Here is an 18,189-nt window from a genome sequence, read left to right as displayed (position 1 = left end):
AGGATAATTGCTTTTGCAGCTAAAATATACTGGACTTTTGGTTTGGGGGCTCATTTTATATGTTTATAAGTATAGTAATTAAAGCCTTTCTGTCATTATCAAATGAGAGTCGTGTCAATTCCTGAGCACACTAATAGCAGATCCCAGTCTGTGAGTTAACAATCTTCCCTAAGGTGCACATTTTGTCTCTCCTTCCCAGATTTCTGTAATGATTATTTCCTCATTACACTGATCCCCATTGGAATCAAAATCATTGATCTTTGGAAAATGGGGGTTAAAGTGAATACTCATGTTTACTGGTGAGAGAGTTCATACTATAATCTTAGAAATGTAGGACTGGAAGAGACCTTGACAGACCATCTCTGGCAGGTGTTTGTCTGTTCTTAAAAATCTCCAATGACAGAGATCCCACACGTCCCTAGGTAATTTGTTCCAGTGCTTAACTACTCTGACAGTTAGGACATTTTTCCTAATGTCTCCCTTGCTGCAATTTAAGCTTCTGTCCTATCCTCCGTGGTTAAGGAGAACAATTTATCACCCTCCTCTTTATAATCTTTTACGTATTTGAAGACTTATGTCCCTCCTCAGTCTTCTCTTCTCCACACTAAACAAACCCAGTTTTTTTCAATCTTTCCTCATAAGTCATGCTTTCTAGACTGTCTGTCATTTTTTGTTGCTTTCACGTGGACTTTCTCCTGTTTGTCCACATCTTTCCCAAGTGTGATGCCCAGAATTGGACACCTCCAGTTGAGGCTTTATCAGTGCTGAGTAGAGCGGAAGAATTAGTTCTCATCTTGCTTACAGCACTCCTGCGGCTTCATCCCAGAACCATGTTCACTTTTTTTGCAACAGTATTACAGTGTTGAATCATAGTTCATGATCCCCTATTGCCCAAGATCCTTTTCTGCAGTACTCCTTCCTACATAGTCATTTCCTATTTTGTATTTGTGCAACTGATTATTCTTTTCTGAGAGCACTACTTTGCATTTGTCTTTATTGAATGTAATCCTATTTTTTTCAGATCATTTCTCCAGTTTGTCAAGATCATTTTGAATTCTATTCTTGTCCTCCAAAGTGCTTGCAACCCCTCCCAGCTTGGTATTGTCTGCACACTTTATAAGTACACTCTCTATGCCATTTTCCAAATCCTGTATGAAGATGTTGCATAGAACCAGACCTAGGACAGATCCCTGTGGGACCACCATTCTATACACCCTTCCAGCTTGATTGTGAACCATCGATAACTACTCTCTATGATTTTCTGACCAGTGGTGCACCCACCTTAGAGTAGGTTTGTCTAGGTCAGTGGTTCCCAACCTTTTTGGCTCAAGAGCCACAAATATTTTTACAACTCTGAAGGGCCACCAGTCTCCGCCAGCAACCCTCCTCCCCCATTGCAGCCAGACGGAAGGAGTTCAGCGAGAAGGCTCTCCCGTCCACTTGGCTGCAGCAGGGAAACTGCATGCGTCCTATAACTCCATCCGCTCCGCCTGGGTCCTTAGGCAGCGGCTCCCTTCTGCAGCCAGGGAGACTGCAGCCAGGGAGATCAGTGCACCCCTCTTTCTGGCTCCAGCAGGGACCCAGTGCCTAGGGACCCAGGCAGAGCGCTACAGCCAGGGGGAGAAGAGCGCTGATCTCCTGTCCCCTTGGCTGCAGCAAGGAGCCTGCACTGGTCTTGTAGCCCCACAGCAACATGCTCCGCCTTAGGCAGTGGCTCCCTTCTGCAGCCAGTGGGAAGGAAGCGGCGGGCCACTTTGAAAGACCCTACAGACCATGAACCACTGGTCTAGGCTATATTTCCCTGATTTGTTTATGAGAGGGTCATGTGAGACAATATCACTTACTAAAGTTGAGACAGGTTATATCTACAGCTTTCCCCCAATCCACAAGGTTTGTTACCTTCGCAAAGAAGGTTATTAGGTTGGTTTGACAGGATTTATTCTTGACAAACCTATGCTGACCGTTATCACCTCATTTTCTAGGTGCTTACAAACTGATTGAAGATTTGCTCTGTTATCTTTCCCAGTACTGAAGTTAAGCTAACTTAATGCTGGTCTGCATTTTGGGATCTCTCCCGTCCTCCATAAGGTCTCAAGAAATAATTGCTTAGGGCTCAGAGATCTCTTCAATTAGTTCCTTAAGTATTCTAGGTCATATTTTGTCAGACCTTGCTAACTTGAAGACCTCGAAGTTGGCTAAGTAATTCTGAACTTATTCCTTCCCTATTTTAGCCTCAGATCCTGCCCCATTTACACTGACGTGCACTGTGTTAGTCGCCCGATCACTGCTAACCTTCTTTGATGGAAACAGAAAAGGCCTTGAACGTATTTGATAACACGGCAGAAGGGGAGTGTTTGCGGAAGACACTTGTTTAAGATGAGGGAGGAGAGGGAGAAGCAACACCGATCTTCTTGACCCTGTTGTTATTTGACTCTACCGAAAGGAAGCCCTTCACTCATTTTCCCTCCCCCCCACTAAAAGCAAACCGGACCGTTTGGTTGGCACTCACAAAGGAGGCAAGCAGCCTGCCTGGTCTGGGGAAGATGAAGCAGGTGTATAAAAGGCAGGGCCGGGTTTCCCAAACCTGCTGACAGGTAGCAGTGAAATATTCAGCCTCCCGTGCCACGTGGATTGATCCTTTTGTGACATTGGGAGGGGGGCGCCGGCCTGCCTCAAGCTTTCTGCTGGGGCATGGCAGCTTTAAATTACCCGGGGCGCTACCCGCTGCCGGGCAGAGCCCACTGAGCCGGCTTTCCAGCTCCGCCGTCCCGTCTTACAGTGCAGCCGGGGAGGTCGCCTCCGTTCCCCGCCCACGCTCCTGCACAGGAGCTGCGGGGGAGCGGGCAGGGGCAGGCCCCCCTTCAGCGCACGTCAAGCGGGCCGGGGCGAGGCGCCCGGCAGCTCCCCCCCCCCCCTTTAGTCCCCAGGGAGCGAGCCGCCGATGAGCCCGGCGAATGACAGCCCGGCAGCCAGGCAGGGGCCAGCTGCGGGAGCGCAAAGGCCGGCGGCTCGCAGGCTCCCCCTAGGAAGCAGCGGCAGCGCCGAGGGGAGGGGGTAGCGCTAGCCCAGGAGGAGGCGGAGGACGGACTGTGACTCTTTCGCAGCCAGTAATGCGCGTCTGCCCCCTTGACCCGCTGAGACACAAGCGCGCTGCACGCAGGCGGTATAAATCAGTCCAGGGCGAGGCGGCCCGGCGAGTCCCGCTCTGGCTCAGCCCCGCCGGCAGGAGGGGACCCTCCCCGCCCCGCCCCGCCCGGCCCGGCGCCATGGCCGGCTGCTGCACGGAGCGCTGCAGCAGCAGCAGCAGGCGGCAGAGCAGCAGCATCCTCTACCGCATCCTGAAGAGCGAGGCGCGGAAGGAGGCAGCGCAGCCGCCGCCGCCGCCTCCTCCGGGGCCGGGCTGCTCGTGCGGCTGGCGGCGGCGCGTGGCCCTGCGCAGCCCGCAGGTGGCGGGCAAGGCGGCCTCGGCCGTGCTGGTGAAGACCCTGCGCTTCGTCAAGAGCCTGCCCTGCTTCCGGGAGCTGCCGCTGGACGAGCAGCTGGTGCTGGTGCGCAGCGGCTGGGCGCCGCTGCTGGTGCTGGGGCTGGCCCAGGAGCGGGTGCACTTCGAGACGGTGGAGACGGCGGAGCCCAGCATGCTGCAGAGGCTGCTGACCGACCGCCGGCAAGGGCAGCCCCCGAGCTGCAGCCTGCAGCTGCCCTCGGCCGGCGAGATCCAGGCCATCAAAGGCTTCCTGGCCAAGTGCTGGAGCCTGGACATCAGCACCAAGGAGTACGCCTACCTCAAGGGGACGGTGCTCTTCAACCCGGGTGAGTGGTGGCCGGGGCTGCCGCCCCTCGTGGGCATTCCCTGCATGTGCTCCTTCGCCTGGTGGGACTGGAGCGGGGCTTGAGTGAAGGCGCTGACCGTGGTTTGGTCAACAGGCAACTTCTGAAAGCTGGAGCTTTTTTGGGGGGCTTGGCATTGGATGCACTCAAATTAGAGTGGCCAGCAGGGCTTCCCAGGATTGGCCCTCTTGGGGGGGGGGGGGGGGTAGCTGCCCAGGGAAATCTGTAAGGGTGCTCGCTACACAATGCCAGCTGTCCCAGTTTATAGGCTCAGGATCAGCCTGCTAGCCCATTTTTTGTCCCTGACAGCTGGCAGTCCTAGAAGAGGGGCAGACTATCATTTCCCCTTGTTCCTACCTCCCAACGATTAGAAAAACTTGGGCCTGGTCTACATTAGAAAATTAGATTGGTTTAAGTGCATCACTCAGGGGTGTGAAAAATCCCCACCTCTGAGTAGCATCATTAAACCAACCTAAATCCTTGTGATTCTTCTGTGGACCTAGCAATTGCATCTCAGGGAGGTGGATTAACTACAGCAAGAGGGGAACCCCTCCAGTTGGCATAGGACAATAGTTTACTGAAGCCATGCAGTGGCACAGCTGTGGAGAGCTCTTTGTCCAATTAAATTTGAGACTGGAAGCCATGGTGCTAAATGACCTGTCTTTAAATTTATTTCTTTTTATTAGAAAATCCTCTTTCCTGTTCAAGCAGATGTATGATAGGGGTCTTCACAGTCACAGTTCATTCATGGCTAATAGCTACTGGGAAGAGTGCTTTTTATTTTGTGAATAATTGCCTTTGAGGATTACACCTTCTGCACACATTTTCTGTTATAAAAAGTTAATCCATGGAGGTTGGTTAGTGAAAGGTAATAGTCACCCTAGTGTCTTTCTGAATAACTTGCAACTTTGCAAATTCAACTGCTGCTCGACAGGGCATGCTGTAAGCATTATGAATTGGTTTCTTAAAGTATGCAGTTGATAGTTCATAACTGAGGTTAAGAAAAATTAGTGGAACAAAATGTGCTTGATCTGGGAAGGTTGTCGTAAACCCCATCACACAAATCTCAAGATTTAATCTAACTATTCAAATTCTATTTCTAAATGAGGAGTGCTTGTATATATCCATAGTTTATTGTTTAAACAGCAATATTTATATATAATTTCACAATAAAGTCAGCTATGATTTTTATCTTTAAAAACATACGTGAAATGTAATAAGGTGGTTGGTTGTGCTCTGATATATTACTGGAATGTTTTAATTAACATTGTCAAACTATTAGACCAAAAAGGAAAGGTATTGAACTTGCAAACTCTCCCTATTTCCTTTTGTTTGAAAGGAAACATCCTCTCACATCTTGGCATTAACTTGCTTATCTACAATCTAGAGCTTGTTTCAAAATATCTGTCAGCAGGACACATTAATATGAATAGGGCATTTCCTAGTGGTCAACAAGTTGTTAGCAAACTAGTTCCTTTTATTGTTATCTGTACTATGTACATGTTATATTTGGCACCTTGAAGGTCCTTACTGGTAACAATCCATACCAGTCCATATTTTATCACCTACAAATTATATTTTAAAAAAATTAGATGTGTATTTGAAAATATTGTTGCAATCTAAATTTGTTGCGTAATGAGGAGCAGCACAGTACATCCAGAACAGCAAAGAGGTGAGATTTTGGATTGCACTCTTAAAATCTGTGCCTATCTACGTGCACGGTAAATATAATACGATTTCTAACTGAATCATTTTAATGCAGAAAGGTCATTCAAAAGATTTGGCTTGTTTCTCATCTGAGAAACCTAATATTGATGTTTATGAGTTACCAGTTAGCTGGCATACTGCAGGATGGCCAACTTCCATGAGTTGTTTTATAGATAAAAACTTTGTAAACGGACATTTAGTTTCCTGTTTTTCTTTCAGATCTGCCAGGGCTGCAGTGTGTACAGTATATTCAGGGACTGCAGAGGGAAGCGCAGCAAGCTCTAAATGAACACGTCAGACTGATTCATCGAGGGGACCAGGCCAGATTTGCCAAGTTGAATGTTGTTCTTTCCTTGCTGAGATCCATTAATGCTAATGTCATTGCTGAACTATTCTTTAGGCCTATCATTGGAACAGTGAACATGGATGACATGCTGCTGGAGATGCTTTGTGCAAAGTTATAAAGGCATGTATCATATACAAATAAATCCATTACTAAGGAAGTCCTAGAGCGGAATAGTGTAAAGTACTGTAAATAAACTAACTTATTGTTTTTACATAGATAGTATTTTTGTATTGAATAATAAAATATTCTTCAAGTTCTGACATTTAATTTTTATTAAACTTATTGTTTTCAGAATAGGATGGACAGCCATGAAAATATGCCTTTTAAACTGTTAATGAAGAGTTTGTTTCCAAAGTGAGTTGAATATTTCCATCATGTCTCTGAATAAAGATCACACTAAGCTGTTATGTTTTCAAAATGAGCAACCCCCACTTTTTCACTAAGCATTGTTGTAGTTTTACATTTTAAACATTTATTTGGAAAGCTAAACATAGGATAAATGAGCCAAATTACTTTGCACATTTCCATCATACTAAATAAAATGCCCTAGTCACAGTGATCTTTATAGTTGAACTATGGGCCATATCCATAACAGACTTCATTGACTTCAGCTTTCTGCTGACTTCATAAGGCTTTGGATCAGGTTTGTATTGAATAGTTAAGGAACCATTTACCTACAGGCTTGTCTACATGCGGAAACTGACCAGAATAACTATTGCTGAATAAATTATTTGCAATAACTATTCTGGAATAGCTCCTTGTGTGTATGCTCTATTCTGAAATAAGCCACTTTATTCTGGAATAAGTAGTATGCTTCCAAAATAGAGTAATTATTCTGAAATACAATCATCATTCATTACCATAAAAATTACTCTATAATAGCAGTTCCAGTCAATTTTCCCCTGTAGACAAGCCCTTAGATAATGCGTTGCAAACATTTCAAAATTGGTAAGAGTAGTTTAGGTACATCAATGCCTGTGACAAAACCTTACTTAGCATATGTTGGACTCTAGGGAAAAAGCTCAATCTTCTAAACATAGCAAACTCTTTACAAAGCCATAAGAACTAATAGTAGACCACAGACAATTGATTTGTTTTCCCCCTACACCTTTGCTATAAAAATTAGAAATCAGTGGGCCGAATTTTGACCTTGGTTCCACCTCTGGTAACATAGAATTACTCCACTGAAACTATGGCGATACTCTGCATTTATATCACTGTTACTGCAGTCAGAATCTAGCCCACTGTGTTTAATAACCTATACGTGTCTCAGGTTTCAAATTAAATTCAGTTTCCTTCTTTGCTTGTCTTAACCTACTGACTGTGGCTTTAACATTCTTTTTGGTCCTTCTCTGCTAGTTAATTATATTATCAAAGACAAATCATCCAAAGTCAGAAAATGAAAAAAGACTTGTTAGATCATGTTGTCCGCATTTCTGCTAATATGGATCATTTCCATTCTCTAATCTCACCCACTTTGAGCACTCTGCAGCAAGAGTTTAAAAGGCATATCCTGTTAAGGCCACAGTAGGACAACAACCCACTGTTGACAATGGCAGTCTGCAGTAAGTTCTCCTGGCTATTGAAAATGGGTTGGGAGGGGGGATATTGAAAATGGTTTGGTTTTAATGTAGAATTGGGGGGGAAGCCAGTCTTAACATGGGAACCATGATAAATATCAAGGACCATGTGGAAAGCGATTTTGTTCGAGTGACATTATTAACTAAGCACTTCCAATTCCTTCTGAAGAGGAGAGCTGGTATGGTGGGAGGAAATAGGCTAGTGACAGTCATTATGGATCAAATGGATCATTTTTTCTAGTGTAAATCAGGCTTTATAATCTTAATTTCCTTGCAGATTTTTTTGAGCTAAATACCATTTTACCAGCAAGATTTAATGACAAAGATAATTACAAGGGGGGTTACACTTTGAGCATTGTTTTTAAATTGTATTTCTTACATAACAGTAATTAAGGAGCAAGGTGGGGAAGGTAATATCTTTTATTGGACCAACTTCTGTTGGTGAGAGAGACAAGCTTTCAAGCTACGCAAAGCTGAAGAAAAGCTCTGTGTTGCTTGAAAGTTTGTCTCTATTGGACCAACTTCTGTTGGTGAAAAAAGATATTACCTCCCCACCTTCTCTCTCTGGTCTCCTAGGACCAACAGGGCTACACCAACACTGCAAACAATAAAGTAAATTCAAACATTTAATGAAATGATCATTTCTTTTTTCATCTTTAAGTGGCTTAGGTTAACACTGCTTCTGTTACCATGGCCTTTCTATTTATTTAAAGGGATTCTGTCAACAAAAATAAAGGCTCAGTTGGTGATTAGCGCTTATGCAGCCATTCAAGGAAGCCCCCAACTCTACCTATGTGGGGCTGGCTATATAAGGGCTGCTTGTTAGAGCTGGTCAAATTTTTCCCACAAAAAAAGTTTTTGTTGAATATAGCCTTTTTTATTTAAAATTTTCTGTTTTTCAACAAAATTGGAAAAGAAAAAAGAATTGTTTCCTTCTTCTTCCCCCCCCCCCTTTCCAATTCTCCTCTGCTTTTCCAGCAGCAAATGAAAAAAGGGAGAAAAAGTAGGCAGAAGCGCTTCAGTCTAAACAAAGCCAATCCCTGATGTAACTCAAACTTCATGTAATAACCTCTCCTAATTCCGTGTGTTTTGTAAAACCTCTTAAATGTGGTGAGGGTGTTCCTAGCCTTCATGAAAGTTATACAGGAGGGTGGGGAAGAGAGAGGGATGCTCACAGAGCTTTCCTTAACCCCCACCCTTAGCACACCCTATGCAAGGGCCAGGATAATTACAACCCCTGTGCACACGGAAAGGCAGGGACTGTTCTCTACGTTCCCCTACTGGAGCAGATTGTCCCACAGGTGGTAGGGGGGAAAAGTGTAGTCAAGGCCCTGTCTCCCAACCAGCAGAGTTGGCCAGGAGTCTGCATTCAAAGGGATTATTAGTAGTAGTAGTATTACTGGATTGCCAAGGAACTCCTGTCATGGACCAGAACCCGTGTGCTAGGTGCTATACAAAAAGACAGTCCCTGCCCCAAAGAGTGATGGCACAGCTTGCATGCTCTTCTTATATGCTACACAGCTTTGGCAGGGACTGTGTCTCCTGAGAGACCATCTCCTCTGGTGCTTCCTTAGGGAGGAAGTGGCTCTGCCCTCACAATCAGGGTCTTAAATTTCAGGGCCTAAATTAAACTGACAGCTAAATATACCAAAGCTGTAAAGTAGCTTGTATGGTATCTGATCAATTCCAAAATTTCAGGGACTGTTCTAGGCATAAGTGGGAAGAACCCTATACATTTTGGGGGGATATCGGGAAATGGGGGATGCAGCTAGCCCTTTCCTTTATTTAGCAGACCCTCAGTTTGAAGTGCCTCTGCAATTTTCTATAGACCAAAGAACTGGCTGAAGGCAGCCATTAACCTTTCAGCATGATACCCCTAGCTCATCTCTGGCCCTCCTCTCAATAGAGTTTAGCATGTTGATACCCTGGATGACTTATCTTCCGGACAGAAAGAACAATAATGGGGTGGAGGAAATGGGGAGTGCACACAACCTCTAGCATATGGGAATGGGGCGCACAGAATCCCTGGCAGAAAAGCGATTGGGAAACTGGTAGAGGGAGAGGGGAGAGGGGACACACAGAGCCTCCAGTATGGGGGACAAAGAGAGACTAGAGGGCAGAGCCCCTGGTATGGCGGGAACGGGGATACACATAGAAACCTTAGTATGGGGGAAAGGAGCACAGAATCCTTGGCAGAAGTCAAATGGGGGATTGTGGTATGGGGGGCATCGGGATACACACAGAGCCCTTGCTATAGTGAGGGGAGAATGGGAGTCCCTGGTATGGGGGATACAGAAATGGAGGGCACATGGAACTCCTGTTGGGAGGGGTAGATTGGGGGACTCTGGTGTGGGGATGAACCACAGAGTCCCTGCCATGGGGGCAGAAAATGGGGAATCCTAGCATGTGATAGGGGGAGGGAGGGGCACCCAGAGCCCCTGCAATGGGAAGGAGTGGGGAAGGGGGGACACAGAGCCCCTGGCGTGAGGAAGTGGGTCGGAGAGTTATAGGGAGTCCCTGAAAGAGGGTGATGGGAGAATGGCATACAGGGACCTTGAGGGGTGGGGAATGCCAGGAGGTCTTGGTGGGTGCAATGTGCTCTTCCTGTAGAAGCTGTGAAATGTGTGGCCCTCTAGTTGGTTTCCAAGGAAGCCCTATAAGCAAATACCTTAGAAAATTGCCTGAGAGATATGTGCACATACACTAAATGGGAACACTAATGTTTCTTGCATTTATGAAAAATATGACAGGGCTATTTTTGTTCCTTCACAAATTTAGATCTTTTTAAAAAATGCTCTAGTAAATCACTTTGCTCCCTTCTCAAAGAGCTTCTGTTTCATCATGAAGGACCAAGGCCAATAACTTAGCTAGGTACCAAAGGAACAAATGCTGTCCCCAATGCACAAGTCGATGGTGAGTAGACAGGCAGTATGCTAAGGAGAGTTTTGTGGGACCTGAAGACTCCATGCATGCTAGTGCAGTCCAAAAACAGCATACCTTTTATGCAGTGTGCCCTCTCTCTGGGACAGTGGGGAAGGGAAGGGGCAGAGAAGCATGTGACTGGAGGCACCACATAGTAACAAATCCATAAGAAATAGGGCAGGATGGTAGCGCTGTTGAACAGCAGGTGGTGGTGGAGTGCAGAAGCCCACCAGAATGCTTCCCGTTTAAGGGCTATGGAACCCAAACAGCCTGAGCTCAAAATCACTTCATTTTACAGAATACAGGGTAAGCATAAAAGGAGCACAGCTGTTCACATTTGAGAATGGGCATGCCACTATATTCTGCTCTAGCTATAAGTGGCAGAGGAGACCTACTGGCAGCCCTACTAAGAGGGAATTATAATGGTTGGGTTTCATGGGCACAGGGAAATGTTTTCTGTCACTTTTTTGGAGAGAAACAAGTTTGCACCACATACTGACATATGACTGTAGAACAGGCTGAGCCAGGAATCATGGCAGGTTTCCTAAAGCAGTTCACTACTTCTCACTGAGACTCCTCTCTGAGAATACAAGGAATGAGCCTTGCCATGACAGCTTCCTGCACTCAAGACTGACATCTATCCTACAATAAGAATGAAATAACTCTGGTGCACCCGGAAACAAACCAAACTCTGGTGCATACTATAGAAACACCAGTCCAGGGCAGAGTCTAAGCTAAGCGTAAGGGCTGTACCAGTTAGATGTGTTGGAGATGATCCTACTAAAAGACTTCACAAATTATATTTCAATGACCACATAGGTGGCACATAGTTAAAGTGTTGGTTTGTTGACAAAAGCTTCAGTATTTTTTTGGAGAAGCTAAGCTCCCAAAAGTATTTTTTTTTTTTTTTTTAAATTCACTCATATCGTCTTGTTGACTTCATTGGAACTATACATGTGAGATCCACAGGATCCGGCTCAGAATATGTATCTAAAACAATGTTCAGACATTTTGATAAAACAGTTTGTTTTGTGTCAATGCTACACACCATTCTAGTGCTAAACAACGTGGCAAAATATTGTCTGTGGGATTTTGGGGAAAACATCATCTTCCAGGCATTACAAGGATACAATCTGTCCTTGGATATACTTGTACAACTCTTAAGAACAGTTCCAGAAAGAAACAGGCTTAATTATCTGGAGTGTTAGAATAATTGGAGTCTGGATAACCTTTTCTATAATGCTCCCAAAGGAACCAGTATAGAATATATTAGTTAACATTCTAATATACATATTGACATTATTCTCATGCACGTTTAAGTGAATCGATTAGTGCTCAACTCACCAACGTTAAGAAGAGAATACTCTTATAAGCACATTTACCCAGAGCTCACATATTTCACAGGCATTTCAAACTGAAAGCAGGCTCTCCACAAATTTCATTTAGCAATCCTCATGGTGACAGTCTCTGCTAGATAAAGTCACTGCTGTACATTTTGCCCGGTAATAGCTATTGCCACCTACATCAACCTAGACACCCAGCATTTCTAGCCAGGATTATAATGCTAGCACCAGTGAGTTTCTAATCACAAAGTGCCATTCAGTAGGGGTTACTCTTGGGAGATACCCTTTCCTCTGGAGAGATATGAGAAAGTATAAATCAGAAGAAACCTCATATTTTCAGTGAACCTGGTTAAGAGTGTTTCTTATAGATAAGAATTAAATAGTGTTTATTTTTAATCTTCTGTTTTCTAGTTTAATGTATAACCTTTGTTCAGGTAATCTTTCTAATAGCTTATTTTAAACATTTTTGCAGGCGTTTGCTCTTACAAATAAACTATGAACACACAACACCAACTGAGCAATATCTATTTTGCACCCAAAGACGTGGCCATGCAAATAAAGTATGTATTTTCTGAAATGATTGTGTATAGGATATTGAATCTGTTATAAGATATTATCATTTTTGTCTATTTAAAGACAGAAGTACTTCCTCTAGTGGACAGTCTAGGCATTATAGTAAACATTAAAAAACCTTCAGAAAGTCATTCAGTTATTTAGCAATTTTTCATCAAGAAAAAAAGATAATAATTGAGAGATGCTAGTAAATACTATAACAAACCCTTTTAAAATTTGGAGCGGCATTGTTAGATCAGTGAAACACATATTGCCTCCAGCTTTATTACATGATAAAAGTCAAGCACTCTGAATTTGTGATGTACATGAGACAGATTCAAACAGTCAAAACCACTAGTGCAGTTCTAAATTGTAAATTAACTTTGACTAAAATGTCTTTAAACAAACAAGAATAATGTGGACACGAGGCTATAAGCTGGACCATAAGGACAAATACTTAACACCACAAAATAAATAAGGAGCCAAATTTACTGCTGGTTTAAGTACAACTCTGTTAATGTCAAGCAGTTACAACGCTATTCTGCCAGCAATGGATTTGGTCCAGAATCTTTTACACATATACACTGTGATATAGACTTGTAACTATACATTATATATATACACACACACATTTGTATATACACACACACTCATTCACTCACATAAATATATATACATGCACACACTGTATATAGACTAATTTTTGTCTGTGTGTGGTTACATTATTAATGTATTAGAACACTAATTCCAAGCTCAACTTTTTTTTAATTGCTACTATGCTGTTATTCATTTGCCATTTTGTCTCATACATTGTACTGCATAACTACATACATATTCTCTCCTGCCCCTCAAAAAAGTTGCATTCACTGCTGGCTTAGCAGGAGTAACTCCATCAAGGTCCTCCTTAGGACAGTGGTGATTTTGGTCCAGAAGTGAGCGCACACACTCTCTCTTTCTTTCTCTCTCTCTCTCTCTCTCTCTCACACACGCACACTGATGTGTACAAGATGAAACAGCAAATGATAATATAGCAGCATAGCATAGATTTTTAACAAGTTAACCCTGGAACTAGTATAATAGTAATAACAAAAAACAGGAAGATTTTATGGTTTATAAGGCTGGAGGCTCTCTGCTGGGGAAGAAAAACTGCTTAAAAAGGAGAACAAGTTAGCCAACACAATATTAAGTCCACTCAGGCCTGCCAAAGGCACAGGAGTCCAAGTAGCCATTTGCCTTGCTGGCAATAGAGGGTAACCTGTACAATCAATTACCTATGGACATAAACCCACAATGGCAGTTTTTAAGAACAGGTTGGACAAACGTCTGTCAGGGATGATGTAGCGAGGAGACGTGGCCTCCCTCCGAGACTGACAGGGAGGAACTGCCACTCAAATCCCAGAGGGTGGGCTCGGAGACGCCACGCCCACTATGCTGGAAGCAGAGGAGCGGGTCAAAGGCAGGAACAGGAAGTATAAAGGGCAGGCCCTCCAGCTCAGTAGAGGGAGAGAGGTTGAAGGAGAAGGATGTCCGTCCTTTGGTGCTGGGACCTGAACCTTACTGCTGCCCTGTGGAGAGGCTGCCAGGGCTGCCTATCTGCCAGAGCTCTGAGGACCTGCCAGAGCTACTTCGGCCCTGCAAGCCAGAGGATCTGCCTGGCCCCTGCCAGCTGGAGGAGCTGCCTGATGCCAGCGATGCCGAGGGCCTGCTGGGACTGCCCCTCGTGTTCTACCCTGAGGAAGGGGGCTATGACCTGGACCACAGATACATGGGCACAGGGGTGGAGGAAGTAGCCCAGCGATAGCCGACCTCAGTCTGGCTGTGCTCAGGCGTGAGCACCAGTCATCATGTTGCGGCTGGAGCCCCCCTGAGCCAGTGGTGGGATGTCCCACCATTGTTACGTCTCTGGGATGGGATGCAGTGGAGTCAGGTGGGCCTGTGTCCCCTTTCCCTCTGGCCACCCACACCCTGGGGTTACCACTGCTTGGCCTGTGAAGCCTCAATAGGTAGCTGTCTGCTCACTTTGTTTACTCTGCCTTAGGCTAGGGCTATTGACTTTGCGTTGCCTGCCCTGCCCTGCTTGAAGGGCCAGGGCTGTAGACTGCTTCCTCTTCCTGCAACACCTTGACTGAGGGCCATGGCTATGGAGATTGCTTACTCCCTCTGCCCTGCTTGGGGGCTATGGACAATGGAAAGCTAATTCCCCTGTATTAAGTGTATCCACACAGATGGAGCAGCGAGGGGGCATGGCCTCCCTCTGAGACTGACAGGGAGGGACAGGCCACTCCTCTACACATGGTCATAGATTTACATGGTTCTGCCTCAGCACAATGGGTGGGGGAGATAGACTAGATGACCTCTCATTGTTCTTTCCAGCCATCATATGATTCAATGATTGCTAACAAGGACAACCAGTTTATCTCAATATATTAAACTAATACAGCTGACCTCATACCCTTTGTTAGATATATACACAATGGAAGCTGTTAAAAAGCAGCACACTATGTTACTAAACTGAGATTCAGTGTAGCTAAACCACACTGAGTAAAGATAGAGATATTCAGAGAGGAAACTTTTCGACTTAGGGGAGATGACAGCTTTCATTCTAGGATCAGACCCACAATTACATTTCTCCATCTAGCCTTTTTTTTTTTTTCAGGCAATAACTCTCGCACAATTATCTTTAATAGGTTTATATATGTGTAATTGTAACTTTGTTAATTTTGTTGATACATAGCAAGAAAGAAACTCTAACTTACTCCACTCCCCCTTAGCTGTATTGGTTCTTCAGGATTATCAGGAGTAAAAACTTATTTTTGTCACAGAAGTGCGCAAATATGACTAAATATTCCCAGTGAGCAAATCTGTCCAGTAAGAAAATGCCATTTGTACCTGGACTAAAGCCCCACACTTTCATAACCAATGTTTGCAGAGTAAAACTGCACTTTCAACTTAAAAACACAAGATGGTGATATTATGGGACAGAATTTCAGCAGAAGTAAATGGTTGCAGCTCCATTGGGGACAATAGAGCTATGCCAATTTACAGCAGCTGGAGATCTTGTCCCTTTTTTCTATCACTCGGATAAATTCAATTTTATTAATATCTTGTTCCTCTATTACTTTCTCTAGCATCAATTACATCCAATTTTATCTTTAAAAAGAAAACATGAAAAACGGGGTAACTGGTCACAGAGATGACAGAAGTGACAGGTAATTCTGCATCTGGAAAGGTACCCAAGCCTGAAAGGAACATTAGAAGAAATTTGTGGAAGAATTCAATTTTCTCTTCTTGACAAGCTGGTAGTAGAGTTCTTGCGACAGAGGAAGCCACAAAATAGTCTAATCTCTGCCACCATTTTGATTTCTTCCAAAATACAATCCGATAGACCAATTTTAAGACTGAAGTTTGATTGTAAAATATGTGTTAATGTTGCTGGAAAAACCTAACAAACAAGGCATTTATGAGGCCCAGAGCAGTGGTTAAGAAAATATGTATATTAATCATTTCTTGAAATGCCTACCCAGAGCCATAGTGAAGCAAATGCAGAAAAAACTTTCAATAGAGTGGAATGGATGTTTCCAGCAGCCATATTCACAACATTTGTATTATGCCTCAAATGTTAGTGTAATCCAATTTTTATACACACACTCATTGACTTAAAAACAATTGCCTACTTCAAACTACAAAGCAGTACACACTGCATGTGATTCAGCTCTGCTTTGCATTATCTTTTGTATCTAGATTCCTTGTATCTACCCAGCGTAGACAAGGTTTATTAATAAATAAATGCCACGATGCATTCTATGTCACTAGAGGCTGATCCTGCCATCCTTACACGGAGAAAACTCTCACGGATTCCAAAAACGGTAATGACATCTATCACTGCCCAAATGGGGACTCATGCTGATTGAAAGATCTCAGTCTCTCCTATTGTCCCTATTGGCCACCAAACGTGAATTAAATAAGGCAAAAATTAAGCACAGAAACACCCCAATGATTTTGGATTTACCAGATATAGCCTTGCCCCTGAAATTGCCAGAGCAAATTCCATTGAAAAATGCACCCCAACGGGTAAAGCACCGAGGAGTAATTGTACCTAGGAATTTGTATCTAGGATTGTATCTAGGAAATAAAACATAGTTGTAATTATAAATACTGATAGCAAATTAACTTAGATTTGATGAGGTGAAATGGCATGCCTTTATTGCTTATGGGAGGAGCAAATGGTGAAATAATTAACATACTGTGTCACATGCTGTTTCTCCTTCAAGCTTCTCCTTGCATTTTGTATCATCCTGTCTCAAGGAAAATACAAGTCTCCAGGTGTTCCTTTAGTGTGTGATTATATGAGGGGAAATTAATGCTTAAAAACCAGAACTATTGACATTACAATATTTTTAAGTAGCTATTAGAAGTGATGGTGAAAAATACAAAGAAATGTAGGAATACAGCAGAGTTGTGGCAGTCCATTGTAGGTTATGAAATACAGTATGTGTACATACTGTTTTTTTCATTGATAACTTGTATAATCTCATTGGACCCATCTTTTCTGAAATAGCTCAGTTAATCTTTTACAGGAACTAAGACTTTTCATTTCTCTTTTATTCTGGTCAACTACATTCCTGTAGTCAGTGTTTGCTTTTGCAGCCGTAGTGATTAAATATGCTTATTGCAGTCACAAACATTCTAAATAGATGTATTTATTTAATTTGGCAAATCAGAACATTTTTCCTAATACTACAGTGGGTAGGATTTGTTGGGAGGCAAGATCCTCAAAATAATTTTTTTCAGGGCATTTTTTGACACTTGAAAAATATAAAAACTAGACTGGAAAAAATAATTAAGAAAACCTTGTAGAGAAGATGCTTGAATGATTGAGGGTGGGTAAGATGAATGAATAGGTATTTTCAAGGACTAATTGCTATGATTCTATGAAGTGTATTATGTAATTAGTTCATTACAATATCAGCAAGTACTATTGTCTGAATGGCCATTATTATATTTTCTCACAAATGCCTTCCACTTTATGTATTTACTTCTTTTAATGGCTGATTTGAATTTAGCTTTTAAAACTCCTTAAAAAAAATGGAAGTGCCAAGCACTTCTCTACCATATCAGTTCAAGTGGAAATAGTATTCAGAGAAGAATATTAAAACAACTGGTCTCTTTTGTTTGCAACATGTACAACAAAGAAAGCCTTACATCACAAGTTAAAGACTATTATCACTGCAGACCTTTTACTTCATAAGTATAGCATGCACTTTTATATTGCAAGAGGAAAAAACACCAACAAGAGAGAGAAAAGCACCTGATGATGGCTGTTTTAGAGTCTGGAAGAATCTGTAATACAGCAGGTCTTTTCTCCCCTCATCAACCCTGGAATACTTTGTCAAAGGTGGCTCCCATATGTGGTGAAGAGACCCTTCGCGTTTCTAGTCTTGGAAACACGCAGTGGTGCCATCACAAGTTCATCACAATCTCGTAATAAAAAGCATGTGGAACACTTTCTCATGAGAGCCCTGTGAAACACAGATGTTGTTACTTGTGTTTTCCCAGAGGCTCCCACCAATTTTTCTCAGTCATTCTGGGCCTCCCCTAATCTCAGCACTGCCTCTAACAGCAGACGCAGACTGCCATTTCTTCTGCAGAATAATTAACATCATTAAGATACATAATTCACAGAGCCACTAACTGTGGTATGCAATCTATCGCTTAAATTAGCCTCTGTACCAGCTGACTGGAGGTAGAGAACATAACGCCTATATTTAAGAAAGGTTCCAGAGGCTATCCTGGCAATTACAGGCTGGTAAGTCTAACTTCAGTACCAGGCAAAGTGGTTGAAACTATAGTAAAGAACAGAATTCTCAGACACATAGATGAATGCCGTTTTTTGGGGAAGCATTAACACAGC

At 43.2% G+C, this 18,189-nt stretch overlaps 1 protein-coding gene across 1 annotated transcript; it reads left to right on the top strand.

Annotated features, from left to right (window-relative positions):
• Positions 1–3,089: 3,089 nt before the first annotated feature.
• Positions 3,090–6,044, top strand: NR0B1 (nuclear receptor subfamily 0 group B member 1). The gene is made up of 2 exons (XM_067545296.1): positions 3,090–3,810; positions 5,755–6,044. Exons 1-2 carry the CDS (start codon positions 3,111–3,113, stop codon positions 5,997–5,999), a joined length of 945 nt encoding a protein of 314 aa, XP_067401397.1. The 5' UTR covers positions 3,090–3,110; the 3' UTR covers positions 6,000–6,044.
• Positions 6,045–18,189: the final 12,145 nt, after the last annotated feature.

The sequence above is a fragment of the Emydura macquarii genome, unplaced genomic scaffold (genome assembly GCF_026122565.2).
Source record: "Emydura macquarii macquarii isolate MOO-44397 ecotype Brisbane River unplaced genomic scaffold, CSIRO-AGI_Emac_v2 contig_1043, whole genome shotgun sequence".
Taxonomy (NCBI): domain Eukaryota; kingdom Metazoa; phylum Chordata; order Testudines; family Chelidae; genus Emydura; species Emydura macquarii.
This window is presented reverse-complemented; position numbering and strand designations above follow the sequence as displayed.